Genomic DNA, 25,321 nt, shown 5'->3' with positions numbered 1-25,321 from the left:
CCCATGCCAAGGGAGGGGCCCCTGGGTTTTCTTATCAACTTGTCCAGGTGTGCGGTAAAAGGAGTTGAAAGCTGTCAGTAGTCAAACATCAAAGATGGAGTCAGACTCCTTATTACCCAGGTATTCTGAGTAGGTGCTGTTTTGAACATACTCCTGCAGCCTTTTAGCAAAAGTATTATAGGTACTAGCTGAGAATGCAACTTCTGGGTTATGTTTTTGACATTGGCAAATACTGACAAACAGTTTTTCAATGTAATTTACCAAATTACACCCCCTCCAACAAAATGTATGGTTATATCACAGTTGTTTGTCCGTTCTGTAGGTGAGAGATGCTTGGTTTGTGTCCAGTTTTGATATTTGCAAATAAAGCTGCTACAAACATTCATGTGAAGGTTTCTTTGGGAATATACCTTGTCATTTCACTTGGGTAAATACCTAGGTCATTTTTGGTTTTTAAACTGTTCTAGTCCGTTTTCTGTGGCTACCATGAAGTACCTGAGTTTGGGTAATTTATAAAGAGAAGAGGTTGCTTTAGCTCTTGGTTCTGGAGGCTGGGAAGTTCAAGGTCAGGTGGCCACATCTGGCAAGGGCCTTGTCCTACAGCATCACATGGCAGAAGATACCACATGGTGGGTACATGTGTGACAGTGACAAGTGAGCACCTGTAGAAGAGAGGAGGGGACAAAGGGGGCAGGTACTTTATGTGAACCCATTCTTGTAGTAACTCAGCCCATCCTGGGAGGGCAAGAGCTCACTTCTGGGAGAGGGCATTTATGTGTTTATGGGGACTCTGTCCCTATAATCTAAGTACCTCCTCTTAGGCTCTACCCCCCAACACAGTCACACGGAGGAATTAAATCTCCGCCTGAGTTTTGGTGGGGACAAACCATACTCACATGATAACAACTTCTAAATATTCTAATCGTTTTGTAGCTCTTCAGCTTAAGGGTTTCTCATTGGGAATTTTTATTACCCTCTTTTTTTTTTTTTCTCCCTTTTAGAGCCAAGTGACCCTGAGAGGACTCGTACCACACCTGGGCCGGTATGTTTTTGTCATCCATTTTCATCAAGCAGCGCACCCAACGTTTCCCGTCCAGGTGTTTGTGGATGGAGGGCGGCCGTGGTCAGGTGAGCACGGTGAGCAGGTCTATGAGCAGGTGTGCCTGGCATTGTCCCTGCGGTCACATGACGGGAACTCTTCTCTCCTTGCCCAGGTTCCTTCCGTGCCTCCTTTTGTCCCCATGTGCTTGGCTGCCGGGATCAAGTGATCAGTGGAGGCCAGGTTGAGTTTGACATCTCAGAGCCTGAGGTGGCTGTGACTGTGAAGGTTCCGGAAGGAAAGTCCTTAACATTGGTGCGTTCTGCTTGTCCCTTGACTTTCTCGTCCTGTGGCTTCTCTGGCCGACTGGTTCACGGCAACGGTTGTTCCAAGGAGTTGAAGTCATGTCTATAGAATCATGTTTATATTTTACAGCTTTGACCCAAAAGAGAAAAAGCATGTGACAATTAAAATCAAGGAAAATGGGGATGAGCAAAAGCAAAGTGCTCATATTCACCACCACTGCCCACTCCTCATCTGACCAGTCTCTCGCCCAAGCATTTTACACTTCTTGCTTCTTTTGACCTCTGTTGCTGCTTTCTCCCCATTTTATGTCTCTTTCCCTCATAATCCCCTGATAGTTCTCTGTCCTTCTCATTTCTATATGTTGGCGTTCCCTCGGGTTCAACACTAAGCCTCCTTCTATCTTTACTCTTTGGATGACATCATTAGTGCCTGTTAATTCTAGTCTTAGCTGTAATACCCACATCTCTCAGTGCACCCACAGTCTATCCTGAACTCCACGCCCAATGTGTGATCATCTGCCAGAGATCTCAGGAGCCTGTCGCACTTGGCCTGCTACCTGCACAGCTCCAGCTTCTCCTACCCTGTCCATTACCTCTAATGATGGTCCCCATGGTCCCCCCAATGCTCAGATGTGATGACTCCCCCTTCTGCATCTGCTCTGAGCCATAACTTGGCACTCTGCCATGTCTCTTGGTCCTATCCCTTCTATTCTAGTCCCAGGTTGACAATCTGTTCTCTCACTCAGACTGGCCAGAACTTCCTGCCATGGTCTCCCTGTCTGGGCTCCCCTCCCTCCAGTCCCTCCTCCCCTCTCCTGGCTGAAGTGGATCTGATCATGCTGAGACTCAGCCACCTTTTCAGGAGTTCTCACCTCCGATACCCTACAGTGCACATGCTGCACTCTGGTGACCAGGGCCCTCCTGACCTCCTCCTAACTCATCTTTCCTCCATCTCTCCCGCTATTCCCCTCTTCTATACTTCCCCCTCCATTCCCCCCACCTCATTCTCTGAACAACTTCTCCATTCACAAGCTCCCAGACATGTCCTTTACTCTCACGCCACTAGGCTCTCTCACACTGTCCCCTTTTCTAGAATTTTCTACTTACTTCTGTGCCTGGAAAAATCCCGTTGACCCATTAGCCTGGCTCGGATGTAGTTCGTTTTCTGTGCCACCCATCCAGAGAAGCAGGAAGTGCTTCATTTCCCAGGCTCTGCTCTGTGTGGCGCTCTCTGCTCAGGCCTCCTGACCTCTCTCTGAGGATGCTATTGTCCCAGGGCACAGAGAAGACTAACTAAATTCATTTTGTTCTATTTATTTTTTTAAACTTGTTGATTTAGATGTGTTGGTCCTGTGTAGACTTAGATTGCTTATTTTGAGAATCCATTATTAAAAATCACAGAGAAATTTAAAAATTGACCTTAAAAAAAAAAGGTGAGAGGGAGTAGATTGAGTGTGCATTTAAAAATCTCATTCTTTTGTTCCTGTGGGGAATACCAAGAAAATGTGTGTTTGGCTATTGCTGTATCCATTTCATATCCCTGTGCCTAGAAGATTGCTTGGCACATACTATTTGCAAGTATGTATTGAGTTGGTAAATACAAGAACAGTAGGCAGTCTGAAAGCTATAAGCTGGTGAGTTGTTGATTAAAGATGTTTGCAGTTTCTCACAGCATTTGTTAAAGAATAGTCTGAGTCATACTTTTAAAGACTGGGGCTATGATTTTTCACTCTGTAGTACTAAGTAAACTTCTGGGGCAAGTCCAGAAGGTTCTACATTGATTGATAGGCTCCACTTTGGTTCTGCCACTTCAGTTTGCTTACCTTTAAAATTTGGAAAACAATTATCCCTGGAGATCCAGGGGAATCCCAGGCATGGATCACATGAAGCCCTGGCCATGTTAACTGATCGGACTACCCCCAAGTTCCCCTGATCCAACTGGCACTCGGCTGGTGCTCCCCTGAGTAGAGATACCAAGTCTGCCTGGTGCTCAATGTTTCCTATGTAGCAATGTGAATTGAGCCATTAACCCTGATTTGGATTTGATCTTTTGATTCTTTTTTCATAAATCCTGCATCATTAGGACTTGGGTTTAACAGTCAGGGATATAATCTTAGTGAAGAGCTATAGTTGTGTCACCTTGTTGCAAATCCAAACACGCGTTGATGGGTTTCTTTTAGGTCCGCGTTCTAGTGGTGCCTGCAGAGAATTACGACTATCAAATACTTAACAAAAAATCGGTGGACAAGTCCTTCGAGTTTATCACCAATTGTGGAGGAAACAGTTTTTATATTGAGTAAGTGTCACCATGGCCAGGCTTAGAAATGCATGGGGTATGCCCACAACCCAGAACCAAATGAGATCCAAGAAGAAGCTGGTCCTGGATCTTTCTCCACCACCCAAGTGAGTCTCAGGACCTAGTAGGGTGATGCTTTTCCTCTGCACCCACAGTCCTGGGACAGACCTCTCCATGTATCATCTGGGCAGCGTGGCCAGATGGAACTCAGCAGAGGTCCACCCTCCCAGCTGGGATCTGGGGCTGCTTAGGAGTAGCTCTTCCTCTTTTGCAGCTTCCTGTCTACCACTGCAGAGTCCTAAAAGATAACCTCACATTGCCCTCCACTAAGCAGACATCAGCCATGATCCCCTGCTATCTGCCCAAATGGGGAGCATACAGAGATGCAGCCTCCCTTCCCAGTCCTCTTATATCCCTGAATACTGAGAACAAGGACAGATGAGTATGAGCTCTTCCATAGGCACCAGTGCCCACCTGTAGCTTTCCTGAAGGACCCATGAGCTCCAGAGGCCCTGGAGAGGCATGTCTCCTAGACAGCAATATTAAAAGCGAAGGCTAGGGGCTGGGGCTGGGGCCTAGTGGTAGAGTGCTTGTCTAGAGCATGCAAGGCCCTGGAATCGATCCTTAGCACCACATTAAAATAAATAAAACAAAGGTATTGTGTCCAACTACAACTTAAATAAATAAATAAATATTTAAAAAAAAAAAAAAAAAGCAAAGGCTTTGGCCAAGCACAGTGGTGCATGCCTGTAATCCTAATGGCTCAGGAAGCTGAGGCAGGATGATTGCAAGTTCAAAGCCAGCCTCAGCAAATTAGCAAGGCCCTAAGCAACTCAGTGAGCCCCTTTCTCTAAATAAAATACAAAATAGGACTGGGGATGTGGTTCGGTGGTCAGGTGCCCCTGAGTTCAATTCCTGGTATCCCCTGAAAAAAGCCAAACAGCTGTGGTCTTGAATGACTGCTTGGCTGCTCCACATCTTTCGGCCTTAGGAATGTTCCTTAACTTTTAGGAGATTCAGTCATCTTATCTGTGAAATGGGGTTGAGGCCTAATTGGTTGAGTGGTTGTGAGGTTCAATGAGATATAACTAAAGCTTCTAGAAGCAACATTCAATACATGGTGATTGTCTTCCTCCTTATTATCTATTGGTTTTATTATTGTATTTTTAAAAATACCAGCTTTATTGAGATATAACTCACAGGCCACAGTGTTCATCCTATAGGTGTATTTTCACCCTGTGACTCCAGCTACCCAGAGTTCCCTCTGACCATTCCGGTGGCATCCTCTCTTGGACTGGATGGTTGGGGAAAAGGGTAGTTGTTAGCAGTTGAGATTTCTCAGTCTCAGAGCCCAGAGCACCCCACCCCCACCCCCAAGGATACTGTTGGGAGGAGCAGATGGAAAAGGAAAGTCTGGGATATTTCCCGGCACATGTCCCAGGATGTCAGCAATAAGTTGTTTCTGTTTTCTCAGTCCCCAGACAGCCTCCAGATTCTGTAAGAATTCTGCCAGGTCCTTGGTGGCCTTTTACCATAATGGCGCTCTGCCTTGTGAATGTGACCCTGCTGGGGCCATCAGCCACCACTGCAACCCTGAGGGCGGGCAGTGCCCGTGCAAGCCCAACATCATCGGGCGGCAGTGTACCCGCTGTGCAACAGGCCACTATGGATTCCCACACTGCAAGCGTAAGTGAGCGATTCCAGACCTCCAAGGCCTTCTCTGGTTGCCAGGGGATGCTCATCCAGGGAAAGGCTTCTCAAATCCCACGGTGCCAGAGACTCACCTCGAGGGTTTATGAAATGCAAACCTGGGCCTGAGACTCTGCACTTGCAGTAGGCACCCATCTGATTCCCATTCCCCTGGGCCACAGTGAGGAGCAAGTTCTAGAAGACAAATATTTGTGATCCCCATGCCATGTGACCCATGCACTTGGCAAGCAGCTGACTACAGACTTATATGTCAGAATCTTGGGCAGCTAAATCCCTTCCTTGTAGAAGCCCCTTCAGTTTTTGTGGCCTAACTGAAACTCACTTGAGATAGGAAAACCAGGGTCATACCCATGACTAGGTGCTACTTGCTGCATGAGAAACCCTTGAGCTTTTGTCTAAGAGCCATCTGTGATCTGAGGCATAGGTCACCCATGTCATGTGGTGGCAGTGATGAAAGCGGGTCTGCAGACACACCCTACAGAGACCAGCCTTTCCCTAAATAAGCAAGAATGACATAGCTGCATCCACTGGCCCTGACCTTGGCCTCTGGGCCTGCAGGGCACTGGGAGGCCATGGAGCTGCATCAGGGAGCCTGGGAGCAGCCCCTACTTGCTTACTTCTAGAACTTTCTGATGAAAAAGCAGTTCCATATTAGAACAGCACATGACAGCAGTTTGGTGGGCTCCTTGGAGGATCTAGCTTGGAACCAATTAGTCCAGCTGTGCCTCATTCAGGTTCCACACACTGTATCTGCCAGGAGTATTTGGTATGTTGGTTTTGGCCCCAAGAAATGGGCCTTTCAGATCCACTAAGGTCAACGATTTCTTAATGAATGGAAGGCAAAACAATTCTGAGTCCCTTAGAAGCTTCTGGAAATCCTGGCAGATGGTGCAGTCCAGCTGGAGGTCAGGCAGTGCCTAATCCTAATATCACATCTCTCTATCCCCTGGTCAGAGTGCAACTGTGGCAGGCGGCTTTGTGAAGAGGTGACAGGGCAGTGCCTCTGCCCTCCCCGCACTGTCAGACCCCAGTGTGAGGCCTGCGAGCTGCATTCCTTCAGCTTCCACCCCCTAGCCGGCTGCGAAGGCTGCAACTGCTCTAGGAGGGGCATCATTGGGGCTGCTGCCCCAGATTGCGATAAGGACAGTGGACAATGCAGGTGAGTTATATACTACTGTATCAGTGCTGTCACAGAAGGTAAGCCACCATCTGTCCACATACTGGTCATTATTATTTCCCATTTCCCCACCTGTCCAGGGAGTGCTCTATGTTGACCTTAGGATGGAGCATCCCAGCCAGATAGGGTTGCAGCGGGCAGATTGATAGGTCTCTGCAGGCTTGGGGTAACCAGGCAGAGCTTGGGTACTGGATCACCCAGAAGCAGCCTTGCCCATTTACTCTAGCATGCTGTCACTGCAGGGTTGTGCTCTGTGGGGACCATGGTATAAAAGGTGGGGAAGCACTATGTATATGTGATGGAGTTATAAGTGTCTTGTGTTGTGATTCTATGTGATGAGCACCTCTCTATTTTACGTTCCAACCCTCATTCTAGCATTATCTGGCAGCATTATCATGAACAATGCAAGACACAAAGTCTGAACTCCTTGGACGACTGTCTGCGTTTAGAAGCTGAGGCCTCTTCAGCAGGGCTTGGTTGGAAGTGGGAAGGAGAAAATCTGGGAGGTGGCTACCTTTGGGGACACCCATACAACCCCATACACAATAGCTAAGAAATGATGGCAAACTTCTGTTCATGCAGAAGCTAAGAGGCTTAATGCTCATTGGGCCAGGCTCTGCATTAGAAGGTAGAGATGGGTGTCACTTAATCCCAGGTGACAAACCTTATCTCAACAATGCTGGACAGGGGCTACATGATGAAGAAAAGGATCCAGTCTGCTAGAAGAGGCTGGTAAGATTTAGGTCAGGGGTTGTATGGAAAGAAAATAATGCCAGAGCTTCCAGGGTCCATGCCAGCATGGCTAAGTAGGAGAAGACATAAGATTCACCATCCATCCGGTAACCCCAAACGTGGATTTGGGTGTGAGAACCAGGAGGGTTTGTAACTATTGGTGCTCAATGACAGCTTGTGGGTGGCTGTATTAGTTTCCTGTGGCTGCTGTAACAACAGAACACAGACTGGATGGCTTAAAATGGCAGCAATTTATTGGCAGCAATTAATGGCAGCAATTTACAGACTTCTTTACTCTTCAACAGTGTTGAAGAGTAGAGAAGTCTGTAATCAAGAATGTTAGCAGAGTTGGTTCCTTCTGAGCTTCTGAGGGAGGATCTGTTCCAGGCCTTTTGTCTTAGCTTCTGGTATTTCAAGCAATCAGAGTTCCTTTTCTTGTTGCTATATCACTTCAGTCTCCCCTGTCATCACATGCTATTCTCTCTGTGCCTCTGTCTCAAATAGAGCTCAACTCTCTGTACATGTCTGTCACTTGCTTTCCTATAAGAACTTCAGTTGCATTGGCTTAGGACCCACCTTCCTTCAGAATAAGCACATCTTGATTGCATCTTCAAAGACCTTATTTCCAAATAAAATCACTATCTCAGGTACCAGGAGTAGATCTTGGATGCATCTTTGGAGGGGACACAATTCAGCTTTCTATTGCAGCGATGTTCACTTTTCCTAAAGAAAGAACCTTCATCCCTCCTTTAACTGTTGCCTGCAGGCTGCCAACTTCTTTAGGCTGCTCGGGCCTTGTAAGGAAGCTGCGAGGAAACCTGAGTCATGGATCATTCCATGATCCAGGTGTGAGTCCTCCTTGCGTCAACCCAGTCACTCCATAACCACGGGATGGCCCTGGGGAGGATACCTTTGCTTAATCACAGGAAGCAAAGGAACCAAGAAAGGGATGGAGCAGCAGTTTTCAGGAAGAAGAAAAACAGGAGAATTAGTGGGGAGAGGGTTTCCAAAGGGAACAGTTGCTGCAAACAGAAACCTCACCCAGTTCTCAATGCTGCTGCCCTGGGATTGGGAGTGAGGAGGACGAGGCTTTAAATTTTTTTTAAAAAATCAGTTAAGGCAGCAGGAGATGATGAGTGGATTTGCTGTACTACTATAGAAAAAATATTTGAAGAACTTTTAATAAACCATCCCCAGCCAATGATAGTTTAATGGACTAGAAGATTGCTACCTCATGTTGTTCTGCCCACACTCAGGAACATCAACAGAAATGGGACCTTATTAACCTGTGTCACACTCAAACCAACTGTGAAATTGTTTACTTTGACATTGCCAAAGAGACTGAAGTCACATAATGGGATTATATATCTACCATGATCAAAGTGGATTTATCCTAAAGGGTCCTGGGCAGATGATTAAAAAAACAAACAAACAAATGTAAAAAATTCAGTGTATTGCATAGTGCAGATTACACAAATTTCCCATGATAGTTCCAGTGTTAATGCTGAAAAAGCTTTTGATTGCCTATAAGATTTTTTCTTTATAAAATACTGGAGGAAAACTTACCCACCCTTCTGAAAATTTCCTGATGTAAATGAAGAATATGTTTAGAGAGACCTAAAGCTCATGTAAAAGAATGATCAGAAATATCTGGCATTTGCAACAAAAAGAAAAACACATCATTTCCCAATTATTCCCAATGCTCTTGCAGTAGTATAGATTTTCACAAATTACAAAGCTCAAAAATTGAATTTTTAAATTGTATTTATCAGCTTGAAGATTTTAAAGCTTATCATATTCACTAAAAGAAAATTAAACTGTTAGAGATATTAATCTACTTTAAAATGAATTACAAAAATAATTCTAGCAATCCACATCCCACAGTCTTTATTAAAAGTGATATTGTAATTTTTAGAGATAACTGGGAATAAATTCAGCTGGAACCATAAAACTGAGTTCTCAACCTGCCTTTGTCACAAATGTCCTAGGAGGACTTTAGGCAAGTCACTTTGCCTTCCTGGGCCTCAGTCCTAACATGAAGTTTGATAAAATCATTTAAATTCTGATCCTGTTTCTTCTTCAAAGTCTAATTGAATCAAGGCAATATAGTAATAATTGTATTGTGTAAATACCAAAATGACTTATTTTGGCCCACCTTGTTAGAACAAGATCATAAGGATGCCTTAATCTGGGCTGGGGTTGTGGCTAAGTGGTAGAGCGCTTGCCTAGCATGTGTGAGGCACTGGGTTCGATCCCCAATACCACATAAAAATAAACAAACAAATAAATAAAAGTATTGTGTCCGTGAACAACTAAAAAAATACATTTAAAAAAAGATGTTTAGATTGATCAAAATTCCATTTTTATAGTAACACAAATGCATATACATACATATATATTTAATCAATTATAACAGCAAAGAAAAAGTAATTTTGCACCTCCTTTTAATAGTGGAAGATGTATGCCATCAAATCTTTGGACATACGAAAGGGCTAGGATATCCTCAGAAGATTTTACCAACTCGTGACAGATACAAGAAGCTGGGAATTGATGCTGGAGCAAATCTTCCTGATGATGACCCCTTTCAAGTTACTTTAAGATGGATTAAAGGGCTGGGGATATAGCTCAGCTGGTAGAGAGGTTGCCTCACACACTCAAGGTGCTAGGTTCAATCCCCAGCACCATGGGGAAAAAAGGAAGAAAAGATGGACTCAAGGCGACAGCACTTCTAGGCTTCCGCTTAAGCCACGTGTCCCACGTGCCTTTTCGTACACCCTAGCCAGTCCTCACAGACTTATCAAACATTGGTATGAGATGAGTAGAATCCTAGGAAGGGCCACACACCAGGAATTCTTGAGACAGATGTGCTTCTGGCCAGGCCTGACGGTGTGGAGAGGCGGGTCCTCAGGTGAACCTCGTAGAGTAAAAGGAAGGATCGGCACTGGGCCCTAGTGGGGCTCAACGATGGGGCTCAAAGTTCTCACTACACTCCTGCTGTCGTCCTTCATCTTCTGCAACAGCAGCATCTCCTCTTTTCTCTTGAATCATCCATTGATGACTGTTTTACCGACTCTGGCTCCTCCCTCTGCCCTCAGATCAAGGCGCTGGGTGGGGTGCAGTTGCAGAAGGCTGCGTCCGGCTTCTGGGTGATCTCCGTCAAACCACATCTCTGCTCTCTGCTTTAGTTCTTCTTCTGTGAGATAGGGATACTAGAGTTACCCACCCTAAAGGTATTTAGAGCATTAAGTGTCCTATGCCACCCTTCTATTTGTAGAACAGTGCCCGACCCCTGCTGAATACCCAGTATTAGCTGTGGTTATCATTGGCCAAGGTCACGGTTATCTGCCTTTCTTCCCCTGAGCTTTATTCCCCTGAGATCCCATTCATCCCCCTGTCTTCAGTCACCCCCACTCCTTCATGAGTCCCTAGTCCCCACTCCAGTTTTATCCCATCTTCATGGCAAATCAGTCCAGCCTGGATTCACTTACTGGCTTTATTAGGTAGCCTTGGACCAGTCTCCTAAACTCCTTGGGTTCCTCTCTTTTCACATGTATAATGAAAGTTTAGTTGGAGGAACTTGAACTCTTAGATTCTTTAACTCTGACCCTATATCTGACACCTATGTCATTGTCATGGCTTTAAAGCCATTTTACCTTTCGGATTAAAAAAAAAGGAAATTCTACTTAATGGCAATAGCTTCTTCCTAGTCCCCAAAGCCTGAAATCCGAGTATTGTCTTAGAATAACCCACTTTCCCCACAGCTAGTCAAATGTCAACATCTGGCAAGGAATACATTATCCCCCTTCTTTCCACAGCTGCCCCTGTTCCTGCTACTCTTTTCTGGCTCCTCTTAAATATAAGAGGAATATGCTAAATGCACAATTTTACTAGGATTTTAATCCTAGTTAATTCTGGCCCCTTAATTTCGTCACTAATCCATGGTACCTTTAGTCTATAAAACTTGAGACAATGTCTATATTTATAAATTATCTTCTTTATGTGTGATTTTTTTTTGCTTTCAGTGTCTATTTTTAATTTTTTTAATTGACATATAATAATTGTACATACTTTTGGGCACAATTTGATCTTTCAATTCATGCATATATTGCATAATGATCACATAGGGTAATTAGCCTGAGCATCCTCTGAAAATTTCATTGTTTCTTTATCATTTATCATCCATCTGTATTGTTTCATATGAAGAATTGTATCCTTTTTAATGTCTGAATAGTATTCTATTGTGTATTTGCACCACATTTTCTTTATCCATTCACCCTCTGACGGATCCTTGGGTTGATTCCATATCTAGGCTGTTGTGAATAGTGCTGTCATGAACATTGGGGTGCAGAAAAATTTGACATACTAACTTTCATTTCTTTTGGTTACATACCCAGCACTGGGATTGCTGGATCACATAGTTCCATTTTTAATTTTTTGGCAAACCTCCATACTGTTTTCCATAATAGCTATCGTAATTGTGTATGTTTGGTTTTATTCTTGCATTAAATTCTATTTTGTCTGACATGAACATGTTTTATTACCCAAAGTGTATCTCATACTCCATTTTGGGCCCTGTGCTTCATGTGGAAGGCATACCTGTCTATGGTGTGCTGGGGGAACCTGCACTAATAAAAAATGGCAGTGTGGTATGGTCAGTGCCATATCGTGTGCAAGATGCTGTGGAGTCTCAGGGCTCTGCGTGGCATCCTTCGATGACATCACTGTTGGCTCAACTGGCCATTGTCTAATAGCCTAAAGGTCAACTTTCCATGGTAATCTGGGCCTCACCTAAGCTAACTTTAGCCTCCCTTCTTCCCGTTTCTCACTTCCTCCAAATACTTTCTGCATATATTCAGTTCTCCAGTTATAAAATGCCTCTGTCTTCCTCTTCTGCTACCCTCAAATTATACTTGTCCTTCAAGGATTTTGTGTTAAAATAACAAACTCAAACAAGGTGGGAAGCCTTCTACAGGTCTGTGAAGTATGATAACCTCATCATTATGCCTTCAGTAAGTTTAATGCTTAGTCATCCAGTCTCACAGAGTTACTGAACTCTCCACGGCTCTAGGTTCTCCGTCCCTGGTGAAAATGTGCCAAAGTCAGGGATAACTTATTCAACTCTGTCCCCTCCTTCTCATGTCCCCTGACACAGAGATGTGTATGCAGAAAACTTCTATAATCCTTGAATGAATTAATGAATAAGGTGGACTTTGGGCTGTAGATTTAAACTGGAGTTTGGTGTTAGATAATATAAAGGAACCTGCAGTACTTAATAACTGAAGGATGGAGTTCACCCCAACACATCTGGGCCTGGTTTTCTATGAAATGCTGCAAATACCCACACGTGCGCAGATATTGTTACATAATGTTTGGCCAGGAGCCCATCACCTTGGAGATGACTCTGTTGATCTGCATCCCCAGAGCTGCCGTTCTGCACCTTCAGGCAGCAGCAACTAATGGAATCTTCTGGCTTTTGCAGTTCAGGCAACTCCTTGGGTAGCAAAGAGTCTCCCTGGAGAAATGTGTGAGGTCAGACTGACATTAGGACATTTAAAAAGGTGTTCAGCCAGACTTTGAAGAGGAAGTTTCCTTTTTCTTCCCTGTTGTCATGGCACCACCAGAAATTCCTTGGGTTGCTTATTTTTGTATAGGATTCCTAAGTCAGTGATCTAAACGTTGCATTATTCAGGAACGTAGATATTATAGTCCTCCTGTCCCTGGCCTCTCAGCACCAACTGGGCTATCCAGGACCAGTTCCAAAGCCACTGCTCGAATCACTGCTCCTCATTTTGCATTTCCTCCCCCTGTCTTATAATCTCAGCTGCCACTTAGATACTGAGTGAGGCTCAGAGCTGGGTCCTATATGACTGACTGTCACAAACCCTCACATCCCACTCTCAAGTTTATCACATCAGCTCATCATTTATTTCATGCTGAAATAAATAGGCAGACTGAGAATGATTTTGTGTCACTTCTGCCTCGCCTGCACAGACAGCTTCCACAGCCACTATATCATACTCCTGTTCCTTTCTTTTCCAGAAGAGTAAACACATAAAAAACCGGATTTCCCTCTGTATGTCCTTATCTTCAAGGTCCAGGTCACTCACTTAGGGACACTCAATCACATCTAGTATATGACCAAAGGCAGTTAGTGTTTGAGTTGTTTAATTGGTACCAGGATTTAGTTAGTGTACCCTTGGGCTAGAAGCTCAGCATGTTTGCTAAAGAAATGTACCAAACCTTGAGACAAGATGTCCAGTTCATGACATTTCATGACAATACTATTCCTTGGTGCATGGTGTCTTTTTCTTCACTGCCAGACCAAAAGAAGTAGGGTTCACTTATCCTCTGTCAGGTGACCTCCAAAGTACCTCTTCTATTCTATGGTTCCTTGTTCTGTTGCTGCTTACTTGGGAGGGTCATTTGTCTTCTTTTTCTATCTTTAGGCTGCCAGAGTTCTTGTGTTCAACATGCAGTGTCTCTCTAGAAACAGGACATATCTGTAATTTTTCTGTTGAACCATCTGATTGCATTTAGTCTGAGATTCATAAGAGAATAGGTCTGATCAACCTGGGACCCAGGAACCCTCTGGTAGTGAATGCAAAGTGTGTGTGTGTGTGTGTGTGTGTGTGTGTGTGTGTGTTATGAGGACTTCTCTGACAAGATGGCCAGTAGCTTATCCAGCTTCCCAGAAGGACCCCTAATCCCCTCCCACAATCCACTGACCTGCATGGTCCCTTGGAGAAGAACATTTACACACTTTACTATATGGCCCTCGGTGTGGTTCCCACTTTATACCTAGATTGCTCTGGGTGTAGTTTTGAGGTGACTGTCTTCCTTACAAGACAGTTTCTGCAGTATCAGGTAGGAAAGGGGGTTAGAGGAATGATGGAGCTGGAAGAACTGACCTGACATTTGACCTGTCAACAGGTCTTGCAGGTAAAGCTGATTTAGTCTTTGCAGGTGCACCAGGTGGATAAAGGGTGCATATTTGGTCTTCATTGCCAATGTCATCACAGGAATAATCATAGGGATACTGTGTGTATGCAGGGTACTGTTTTAAGGGCTTTACATATGTTATCTTGTGTAATGCTCACAACAGTCCCATGAAGTAGGCATTAATATCTCCATTTTTATAGATGAGAAAACATGAATTGTGTAAAGATGAATCTATTCGAAGTCCCACATCCAGGAAGCAGTAGAGTTGGAATTCAAACCTAGGTTGCCTGGTTCCAAGTTTATATTCTTAATTGAGTACAAAATGCTTTATCTAGTTATAAGCAGATATTGCCAGAGGCAGTGGAGCTTAGCTGCGGAACACAGGGAGCTTCTGAGCTAAGGGAGACTCATACCACAGCACTGCTTCCTCTCTCTGCCCCACATGGTGGGCTCCTCGGGATCTATTTATGATCTTCTCCCCTGCTTCCCCTTTTCTTTACCCTGTGAATTATTTGCATGTGCTGCCAATGGATGATGGATGACTTGGAGCTCCCTGGAGAACTTTCTGATGAACTCTGGCGCTTACAGTCCCCTGCCTTCTGATCTTCCCCCAATGCCTGTCCTGACCATCCTCCTCCCTGCTCAGCTTATGCCCTTGATCTTTCTCCCTCACCCAACCAGGGCCCCAGGATCCATTCCAATACCAAGCTGGAAACTTGGGAATTCTCTTTGCCTTTTCCTTTTTCTTCTTCTCTCATTCATAACATTACAAGTCCCAACAATCTCACCCCAAAATAGCTTAGGATTCCATCACTCATCTATCCTCAATGCCTCTGCCTGAGGTCAGCCCCCTTGCTTCTCTTCTGACCCAACAGTCTTCTGCTGGAATCCGTCTCTCCAATTCCATCCTTCAGGAAAGTCCAACCACACCCTTTCCTCCTTAGTACCTCTTCATATTTTGCATGAATCTCTTCTTCACAGTAATTGTTCAATAACTTGCAAAGACAATATATATATATATATATATATATATATATATATATATATATATATCAATCTCATATGTCGGATCTGGATTAGAACCAGTCTGCCTTCGGGGCAGAAGCCTCAGTACTGTGCTATACCCCTCCTTGGCATGACTGAGCTCCCACCCACCTCTGCAGACTCACGGTCCAGCATTCCCTGCTCCAGCTTCTGGCCCAGCAGCAACACACTTGTGCTCCCTGCATACACTGTGTGTTCTCCCCCAGGCTCTCTCCCCTGTTCCCACTGGTCTGGAGCACCTGCCTCACCCCGCTACCCTGCAACACTGACCATTAAGGCTCAGCCCAGGAGTCATCTTCCCCAGGGAGACCTGTTATGCTCCTGGGTTGGAGCCTCTGCGGCTCCTCTGAACTTTGGATTCTCTGTGTGTGTATTGTTCTCATGTCCACTCACAGGCTGTCTGTGGGGACCCTCCAGGCTTGGGGCTCGTGTCTGTCCTTGCACCTCCAGCACCAAGCCTGACCCAGGGGGCACCACCCTGTGATCATCTTCACCTGCCTTCTATAAGGGCCTTTTGCCTGCTCCTCTCTGCTCTGCTCTGCTCTGCTCTGCTTTTCTTTTTTTAAACAAGAGGCACGGATCCTTGCTTTATTCACATAGTAATATCCTTCCAACATCAGGGATTGTGTGTGTCTAGGTACAAAGAAGGGAAAACAGGGTCATAAACAATAGTTGGGTTCGTCATGGCAGCTTACCCAGCAGGTGGTCCCCTCAGGACCTACTTGGTTGAGGGAAGGCTCCCTCTACCACTACCCAGCCAAGGTGCTTTGCCAACACTTGGTCTTTGCTTTAAAATTAAGGGTCACAGGGATTAAAAACAACATGGTCAAGACACTCAGGTCACTCAGTATGAACAGTCTGACAACAAGACAGCCAGCACTGTGTATGCCTTTTCCTTAGCAGGTTGGGACAAGGCAGATCACAGCAGAGACCCACGAGACAGCCTTCTCCCTGTGTCACTGGAGAAACCCTTCCAGTTAAGTCCTCAGGAGGCAGAACTGGAGGTACCAGAAACACCATACAAGCAGCAGCTCCTCTTGGTTTCTCCTGGTCACATTCAAATGTTCCTATAGTACAGGAAATAGAAAAGCTTTTGTGGTCAGCCTTTTTCAGACCCAGAACACTAAGCGGGGGATGGAGGGTAGGAGCTTCCTCTGGCATCCCCATTTGGACTCAGAGGAGTTCTCTCTACCGAGCATGCCACACTCCTTCCTTGCCAACACAGATGCCCAGCTAATATTAATGTGCCAGTTACAAGAGACAATGATGGGCCAAGAAGGAAGAAAATTCTAAGGGAGGGTGCCTAGCACTTGGTGTTTCCCTTATATGGTAAAGCTGGAGGAGAACCTGGCAGTGAGATAGCAGCCACAATCCTCATGTAAGGGAAAGAACTGGAATTTTACAGTCATTCCCTGGACATTGGAAATAAGCTGCTACTTGTCCCAGATCTCATGCTCCAACCACCCTCTCATGGGACACCAGCTAAACATTAGCCATGGATCTCGAGAGAAGCTGAGAAGGAAAATGGTTCCCCAGCTGAAGCATCTGCCAGAATCCCGTTTCTCAGGACAAAGATGCAGAGAGAGAGCACTTCAGAGCCCAGCCACCAACTATTTTGTTGTTTTGTTTTTGTTGAATTCAACAAGCACTTTTTTATATATATATAAAGAAAACTTGAAGGACACACCAAATTGAAAGAATCACTGTTATGATAACTTTATCTTGCCTCTTACAGAAGTCTACGAACGATTTTTCAAAAAGCACCTCCTCACCCCATCATGTTTTTCTGACAGTTGTTAAAGTAGAACATGAGTATGTCAACAGCTTGAGCATCGGCATCCTGGAAGGATTTCAGATCAACCAACCACTCACCAAAGAAATTGGCAGCTTTTCAATGTTGTTTTTAGTACAATGGTATATCCACTCTGACGGAAAACCTGTCCAGCCAAATTTCCACAATGCGCTTTGCAAAATCAATGGTGCCTTTTGTCTGCTCCTCTCTGCTCTGCTTTACAGATAAGCACTCCGTAGGCAGTGATTTTGTATTTTACTAACTTCATACAGCAGATGGACACTTTAGGATGGTGCGTAGAAAGATGGTGAGGAATTTCATTTTCGTTCACTTTGGGTACAGGTGCAAGCCCAGGATCACCGGGCGGCAGTGTGACCGGTGTACTTCTGGGTTCTACCATTTTCCTGAGTGTGTTCCCTGCAATTGCAACAGAGATGGGACTGAGCCAGGAGTGTGTGACCCGGGGACTGGGGCTTGCCTCTGCAAGGTAAGACATTCGGCACGATGCCAGGGATATCCAGAGCCAGGAAAAGTTCTTCATGTTGACTCAGCATATAAAAATGGGAGAAAATGATACTGACCCATAATAGAGTTCCTTAATTTGTGTAGCTTTTTGTGGTCTCACTTCATGGAAATAGAAAGGAGACCTCCCTCATCCTTTGGAGAGGCCACAGACACCTTTGAGCATCTGATGATGGGTACACGCTCTCCAGAAAAATCATTGCAAATTTCTGTCTGCAATGTCAAGAGGTTCATAGGTTCCCAAAGCCTGTCCCTGTCTCCTGCCTCCTAAGACATCTTCTCTGCATCCATGAATGTTCCCAATGGGCAATTGTGTCCACGTGGTGGTGAGGGGGATGAATTGGTGTCACCATGCTGTGGGTCCTTGTAGTGCCATTTCTCTACCTTCAGGATATGAAGGGACATCTTATGAATTCTCTCTTCCATTTGCACATATTATAGAAGTTTAACCAAAGTGCTGTGACAGCTTGGTGATGACATATCTCTGAGTATTTTGTTAACATCCATATTCTAACATCTCGTGTTGGTATTTAATTTGTGCAAGCAGCTGATTTCAATCAGGGAACCTTTAGAAGGAATGATGTTCCTCTTGTTTCCTGTCAACAGGCAAATGTGGAAGGTACGGAATGTAACACGTGTCGAGAAGGATCCTTCTATCTGGATCCAGCCAATCCCAAGGGTTGCACCAGCTGCTTCTGTTTTGGAGTGACCAGTAGTTGTCACAGTACACATAAGCAAAGAGCTAAGGTATGCAAAGAATTAGAGTCTTTGGGTTTTTATTTAGTACTTCTGAATGAAAAAAGAAATAAATTGGTGTGAGGTGTTGTGGAACTTTTTGCTTATTGATTGGTGAGAATGCTCACTGTTGTACTTGCTATTTCTTGGCCTGCACTGATCATGCTCCTAGGATGGTTTCCCAAAGTATCAGGTGTCTGATCAAATGTCACATGCTCACCATTCCCAGTTACTCTCTATGTTCTTACCCTTGTTTTCTCCATGGCTTTTATCAATCATTGATATATCATGCATTTCATTTGAATATTTTGTTATCTGTTTTCCTCCACCATTAGAATGTGAATTCCTTGGTACACCCTCAAAGGCCACAGCAGGATCTAGAATGTAATAGATGCTTTGTAAATACTTACAACATGGATGGAGTTTGTTGTATTAATTAGCTTTCTAACACTATAACAAAATACCTGAGACATTCAACTTAAGAAGGGAAAAGTTTTATTTTGTTTCATACCTTCGGAAGTCTCAGTTCATAGTTGGTTCATTCTATTGGTGAAGCAGTTCAACATGATGGGAATGAATAGTGGAGCAAAGCTGCTCACCTCAGGGTAGTGGGCATCAAAAGAATGGAAGAGGAAGGGGCCAGGGTCTCAATATGTCCTTCAAGGACACCCCCAATGACCTAACTTCCTTCCACTGAACCCCACATCTTATAGGTTTTGCCACTCACTGGCACTCTGCTGGGGATCAAACCTTTAATACATACTCAAATTATGTTTTTATGTATATGCCACTATGAAACCCACCATTCTGTATAATCAATATGCACAATAAAAAATGATGCAAACCATAGCCATTATTTTTCCCCTTAAAGAAAATCCTATTTCTATACTCACAACAATTCTAACATCAAATGTGTGGAATTTTTCCCACATCAAGCAATTCTCCAATTTTCTTTCCAAATACCAACTGGATGTCTTACAATCTAAATTTCATTCTAACACTATCTAACTGGGTAGTGTCAGACTCCACAGGTTAAAGGCTTAGTCCCTCAAGTCTATCCCTGCTTCAAATGCCAATTGCAAATTCTAGGCCTCTGGTATTTTTGACTGACATGGTTACAAATCAGGGGTTCCCACAGTTCCCTCCTCAATTTTGATAACTTGCTATATAATGCCTAACAGAACTTAGGGAAGCACTTTACTTATTGTTACTAGTTTATTATAAAGGATATGATAAGGTATACAGATGAACCGCCAGATGAAGAGGTGTATAAGGAGTTGTCTAGAAGAGTCCCAAGCACAGGAGTTTCTGTTACCATGGAATTGAGGTGTGATACCCTCTCAGCACCCAAGAACTCTCTAAAAATGTCATTTAGGGGTTTTATGAAGATTCTATTATGTTGGCTTAATTGATTAAATCATTAGCCATTGTTAATCAACTCAGTCCCTCCCAAGAGGTCAGTTGGGTAGGGCTGACAGTTTCAATCTCTGATCATACTCTGGTGCTTCTGGCCACCAGCCGCCATCTTGAAGCGATTTAGTGGTCCCATCATCAGTTATCTCATTAGCGTGACTCTCTTGTCACTCATGAGAGCTGGTGATCTTAGAAGCTCCAGTGTTAGGAAATGAGGACTAATACCAAATATCAGACAAAAAGATGATACAATCACTCCCTACCACTTGAAAAATTATGACTTTTAGGAGCACCGTGCCAGGAACCAAGAACAAAGACCAAATAGATATATTTCATGACAGTACAACATCAAATCCTTCCTTTATCTTTTCTTCTTATTTTCCTTTCTCTTTTCTTCTTCTTCTTGTTTTACTTTCCTTCTCACCTATTTTATCACATCTTTTCTTTGGCCACTGTCTAAATTAACTTCATAAAACAACTTCTATTGTTTTCCATTTTTCCATGAACCAATAGCCTCATGCTTGCTTGCTTTGTGTGAGTAATGTCTTATATCCAACAAAGATTTAAAGGAAGATTATTTTATATATTTTACTGCTTGCCTCCTACAAAGGAGTGCAGACTTATAATTGGAAAAAAAAATTAGTTTGTAAATCTGCCCTGGTCTTCTCTTCTTACCCCTCAGGGAAGCAGAAGGCATTTTTCCTAATCTATGCCTTGTCAATTCTTTCTATTTGCTTCTCTCAAAATGGAACCAGCTTCTTTTGTGACCAGGAAAATATTTCATTTTGATGACCCGTTGGCAAAGAAATAATGACAGCAACACATTTTTCTCCATAGAACTTGCCTACTAAATGTTCCCATAGTTCTAATTATTATTCATATACTTATTATTTATGATTTAAACATTCATTGACCAAATACTAAGTGTCAAGAACTTAGGATGTGTGCTGGGATACAAGGATAAGTCCTGCATATGCATGGTCACTGCCCTCCGAGAACTCCTAGTCACAGTGGGTCTGATGGGAGCAGTGGAGGGTGAGGGCTCCATCGTCAGAGTCCTGGGAGGGCAAGCTCATGGTCAGACGCTTGGGTGCAGGTATAGCTCAGTGTATGCTTTGCATGCTTGAGGCCTGGGTCTCAAAAAATAAAAAATAAAAAAAGAGGGGACACATAAAGGAAGCCTCTGGAGCTAGGTGGCTATCCTGTGGCTCCTTCTGTGACACATAATGCAGGCATCCCCCAAGAGGTCACAGCCTCACATTTCCATGCCCTGCTTTTGTGTTCCAGTTTGTGGATATGATGGGATGGCACCTGGAGACAGCAGATCGAGTGGATGTCCCTGTTTCATTCAACCCAGGTAGCAACAGTGTCGTGGCAGATCTCCAGGAGCTGCCCTCAACAGTGCACAGTGCATCTTGGATCGCGCCTCCATCTTACCTGGGGGACAAGGTAACAATGGCCCGATGATCTTCTGAGCCCTCTGTGGGCCTCCTCTATCACTGCATGACCATCATCTACTGGGGGTCTGGAAGGAAGCATCAGGAAGAAGTTCAGGTTAGGAAATAACCTGAAAAATATATAAATTTTAGAAATAAGGTTAAACAATCATGAAAAAGACCCTATGTAAGGCAAAGTGCCTCTTGTGACCTGCATGCACAAGCTCCCAAGCAAAGGAGATCATAATGCACATTTTTTTTTCTCTATTTTTTACTTACCGTCAAAGGATTTTTCCTCCAGGGAAAGATATAACTATTTGAATAATATCTGTTGCACATAGGACAGGTACATCTTTAAATACCAGTGCTGAAGATTCTTTGTTTTAGAGCAGAAGAAAGGCTCCTTGTCAGAAAAACAGAAAAACAAAAGCTGAGAAGTGACTCAGAAGCTTATTAAAAGAAATGCAGAATCCGTGGCAGCTCAACTTCATAAGCAGAATCACGTGCATTTAGTTACATGATCCTTGGGGAGCTTATAAATGAGCTGTTATGCCTTTGCTGCATAAATTATTATTCCACAGCCTGGCCAACTCTGCTTATTTTATGAGGACAGAAATGCAGGCCCCATGTGGATACATCACCTGGTGATATTGCTTCAAGCTTTGCAAGGGTAGAAACTTTGAGAAGGGGTGGATTTCACAGGACCCAGCCCAGGTGAGGTGATCATCTCACATTAAGAATAACTTAATATTAGGATCTCGTTGGTCTAGGGTTTCTAATTCTGTCTTCCAGTTAAAGGACTAAGGATTTCATGTCTTGAGTGTGAAATGTTGCTTCTCTTGTGTGACCCACTTCTCCTTCATTCAGTATTGCTCTTCACTTCTCTGTGGTTAGCCTATGTGTTGGTTATCCCTTACTGTGTAACACACTCTACCAACACTTGGCAGCTTAAAAGCAACAATTATACTGCATGGTTTCTGTGGATTAAGGACCTAGGAAGTGATGGCCCAGGGTCTTTTCTGAGGTTGTGGTCCGGGTGTTAGCCAGGGCTGCAGTCATCTGGGACTGAAGGATTCATTTCCAAGTTTATTCACATGGTTGTTAGCACGGCTTCTGTTCCTTGCTGGCTGTTGGCCGGAGGCCTCAGTTCCCCATGACATGAGACCCTCTATAGGTTACTTGAGAGTCTTCATTACATGGCAGCTGGCTTTCCCTAGAGCAGTTGATGAGACAGACAGACAAAGAAAACATATGATAGAACTCAAGACTGAAGCCTCAATTCTTTATAACCTAATCTTAGAAAGGACATAGTCCCACTTCTGCCTTATTCTGATCATTAACTCCTTAGAATTGAGTCACTAAGTCCAGGCCACACTCAAGGGGAAGGGAATTAAGTTTCGCTTCCTAGAGAGAGGAGTCTCAAAGAATTTGTGCACATAATTTTAAAACCACCTTAGCCCATCAGAAAGGCAATACTTAATCTCATTAGGTGATTCAAGATGTCATTGGAATACCTCCCAACTCTCAGAACACAACTTCGTGAGGCTTTGTCAAACCATAGATCTTAGGGAAAACTCCTGTGGATTGAGATCTCCAAAAACCCCTATTTTCTCCCCTGCTTTCTGTTGTTTGCATTTTCCTGAGTATTTTGTTCTGTTAAGCTGAAGTGACATTGCCTCTGATTCCCATCCTTCCTTCTTGATTGGTGTTTACTTCAAGGTCAGAAGCATCAGCACAAAGTGAAGTGACTGTCAGAGAACTACAACCATTCACTGTTACATTGCCACCACAAACATACTGCTTACCCAGCACCAAGAGACAGTTCATGTCCCTAACACAGTTGTTGATCATGTCGTCTGTACCCAGTATACTTCATAATAACTTGGGAAATATTCACCATCTGTTTTCAGGGGACTTTTTTAAAATTTATTTTTAGAGGTTCACATTGTGACTGATAGATATTATCCAAGTCTCTTGGTTAAATAAGAAACCAGTGGCCTAGATTTCCTAGAATTGCTGTAGATTAAATAAATATTTTGATTTTGTAGTCATCTAGGAAAAAAAAAAAGATTTGTGTCGACTATTATTTTTCTTTAAAAAGAGTCTCTTCTCACTTATAAAACTCAATCATGTTCACGCTACACAGTTTAAATTATATCAAAAATGGTGTTCAGTAGAAGGTTAAAATATCATCCCCAGGGCTGGGGTTGTGGCTCAGCGGTACAACACTCGCCTAGCATGTGTGAGGTGCTGATTCTATCCTCAGCACCACGTGAAAATGAATAACTATTGTATCCAACTACAATTGAAATACACACATACACACACACACACATATATATACTTATGTATATATATATATATATATATGTATATGTATAAAATATCATCCCTAATCCCACTCTCTAGATGCCATTCTTGGTTGTATATTTTTCCTGATGTCAAGGGCCTTATATGTGGGTTAATATTGGCATCATCTCTTTTAACACTATGCTGTTACTTCATTCTAGGTTTCTTCATATGGTGGCTTCCTCACTTATCAAGTCAAGTCATTTGGCTTACCTGGTGACATGGTTCTTCTGGAAAAAAAGCCAGATGTGCAGCTCACTGTAGGTATCAGAACACAATTCAAGTAGCAGAAACAGTGGTTGCAGTTTGTGCTGAGGACATCTTGATGTGTGGCCTATGAAAAGTTTGGATACAGTTGTTTCCAATGTGTCCCAAACTGAAAAGGATCCTGTATCCTCTGACCAAATGGTCCCCCATACCCCCAAAGCATTTAACTGTGTTTCAACCTTGTTTCTCACAAGTAACTGTTTCATATTGTATGTTTTTGTGCTTCTGTCTTTTGATTTCGTTTCATTAACAGTTTTTAAGCTCTTGTCACATGCACTGCTGGGCTCTGTAAAGGATAAGTAACCCTGTCCTCTAAAAAGGGGGAAATTGGATAAATAGGCAAATGATTTAATGCACGGAGCAGTAAGTGTTTAAGAATAAACAAGGCTGTATTGGAGCTGGAGGCCGAGTCCAGGTGGAAGTTGTCTAGGCTGAGAGGCCTGCAGAGGGCTTCATGGAACAGATTCCTTTTGAGCCAAGTCCTTAAGAATGGATACAAGAGGAGAAATGCCTCTCTGGGAGAAAGAACTCAGGGAAACCCAGGTGTATGGGGCAGACCAGGGCGGGAGGCGGTGCTCAAGGGAGACCAGTCCAACTTGGCTGTCTTGTCAGTGTGTGTGAATTATTGAAAACAAACCAGGAAGGGTAGGGAGGGTGATTACTGATATACTATGAAGTTAACTTGATACAGATAGTGGGGGGCTACTTTGGCTTTTGTGGAAGTAGCATCCACACTCTATGTGCCTGGTACACAATTGAGACTGGCAATCTGGAAAATTCCTTGAGGCAGGGTGATGTCATATCCTACTTTGCATCCTCTACATTGTAGGATGGTACTTCAAATGCAGATATCGGGGTTCCATAGCCTGAAGGTGGCCTCATTTCTGGTTTATATGCTCCTGATTAAATTCAATGCAACAGCATCTTTCTGAAAGGTTTTCTCATGTCAGTCACTATCAACAGTTTTGCACAGTTCAGCTGAGGGCTTCCCATGCTGAGTAGATATTTACATTCGGGCATGGTCAACCTATGTTTTATTTTTAGTCATAAGCAAATATATTGAAATGTTTCAAAAACCCCAAGGAACCCTTGCAGGTCATCTTGAAAATAAAGTAGGAAAGATTTTCAAGTTATAGCCTAAGGAGAAATAGCTACCCAATAAAAATATTATTGCAGGCATGCTGTATTTCAGTTTCGTGGTTTAGTAGGGCATCTCAGCTCAGGCTAGCAGTGTACTTATTTTTAGTGCCGGAGTTGATTATGCAAACGGTTGGAACTCACTGAGAGGTAATGACCAAAATTTCTCCTTAATTTTACCTTTAAACTTGGAAAATGGTTTAGGCTCATGAAACATTTACTCCCCTGCTTTGTTCTAAACCACTATAATTAAGAGCCTTTCGGGCATGTTTCTTAGATTAAGGTTTTAAATGATTTGTGATTCTAGATAATTCTCTTCTTTCTGAAACCCCAGTCCTCATGAATGGAACGCCTTCAGATTTGGAGGTCCCATAGAATATCTGGCTATTCTGTGTGTGCTTGAGGTAGGGTTGCTGATGGGAGGTGCC

The 25,321-nt window shown here is 43.6% G+C and overlaps 1 protein-coding gene across 2 annotated transcripts in view; it reads left to right on the top strand.

Annotated features, from left to right (window-relative positions):
* The window catches only part of Lama3 (laminin subunit alpha 3), a 231,364-nt gene that overhangs the window by 127,512 nt on the left and 78,531 nt on the right, over positions 1 to 25,321 (top strand). For both annotated transcript variants that reach the window (XM_076836560.2, XM_076836558.2), the window contains 9 exons: positions 1,002 to 1,128; positions 1,215 to 1,354; positions 3,525 to 3,640; positions 5,115 to 5,326; positions 6,305 to 6,509; positions 17,377 to 17,521; positions 18,163 to 18,303; positions 20,992 to 21,153; positions 23,651 to 23,749. In XM_076836560.2, the coding sequence (XP_076692675.2) occupies positions 1,002 to 1,128; positions 1,215 to 1,354; positions 3,525 to 3,640; positions 5,115 to 5,326; positions 6,305 to 6,509; positions 17,377 to 17,521; positions 18,163 to 18,303; positions 20,992 to 21,153; positions 23,651 to 23,749 (1,347 nt within the window). The remainder of the gene's footprint in view (positions 1 to 1,001; positions 1,129 to 1,214; positions 1,355 to 3,524; positions 3,641 to 5,114; positions 5,327 to 6,304; positions 6,510 to 17,376; positions 17,522 to 18,162; positions 18,304 to 20,991; positions 21,154 to 23,650; positions 23,750 to 25,321) is intronic.

This window comes from Callospermophilus lateralis, chromosome 17 (genome assembly GCF_048772815.1).
Source record: "Callospermophilus lateralis isolate mCalLat2 chromosome 17, mCalLat2.hap1, whole genome shotgun sequence".
NCBI lineage: Eukaryota > Metazoa > Chordata > Mammalia > Rodentia > Sciuridae > Callospermophilus > Callospermophilus lateralis.
The sequence above is the reverse complement of the archived record's forward strand: the minus strand, read 5'-3'. Positions and strand labels throughout refer to the sequence as shown.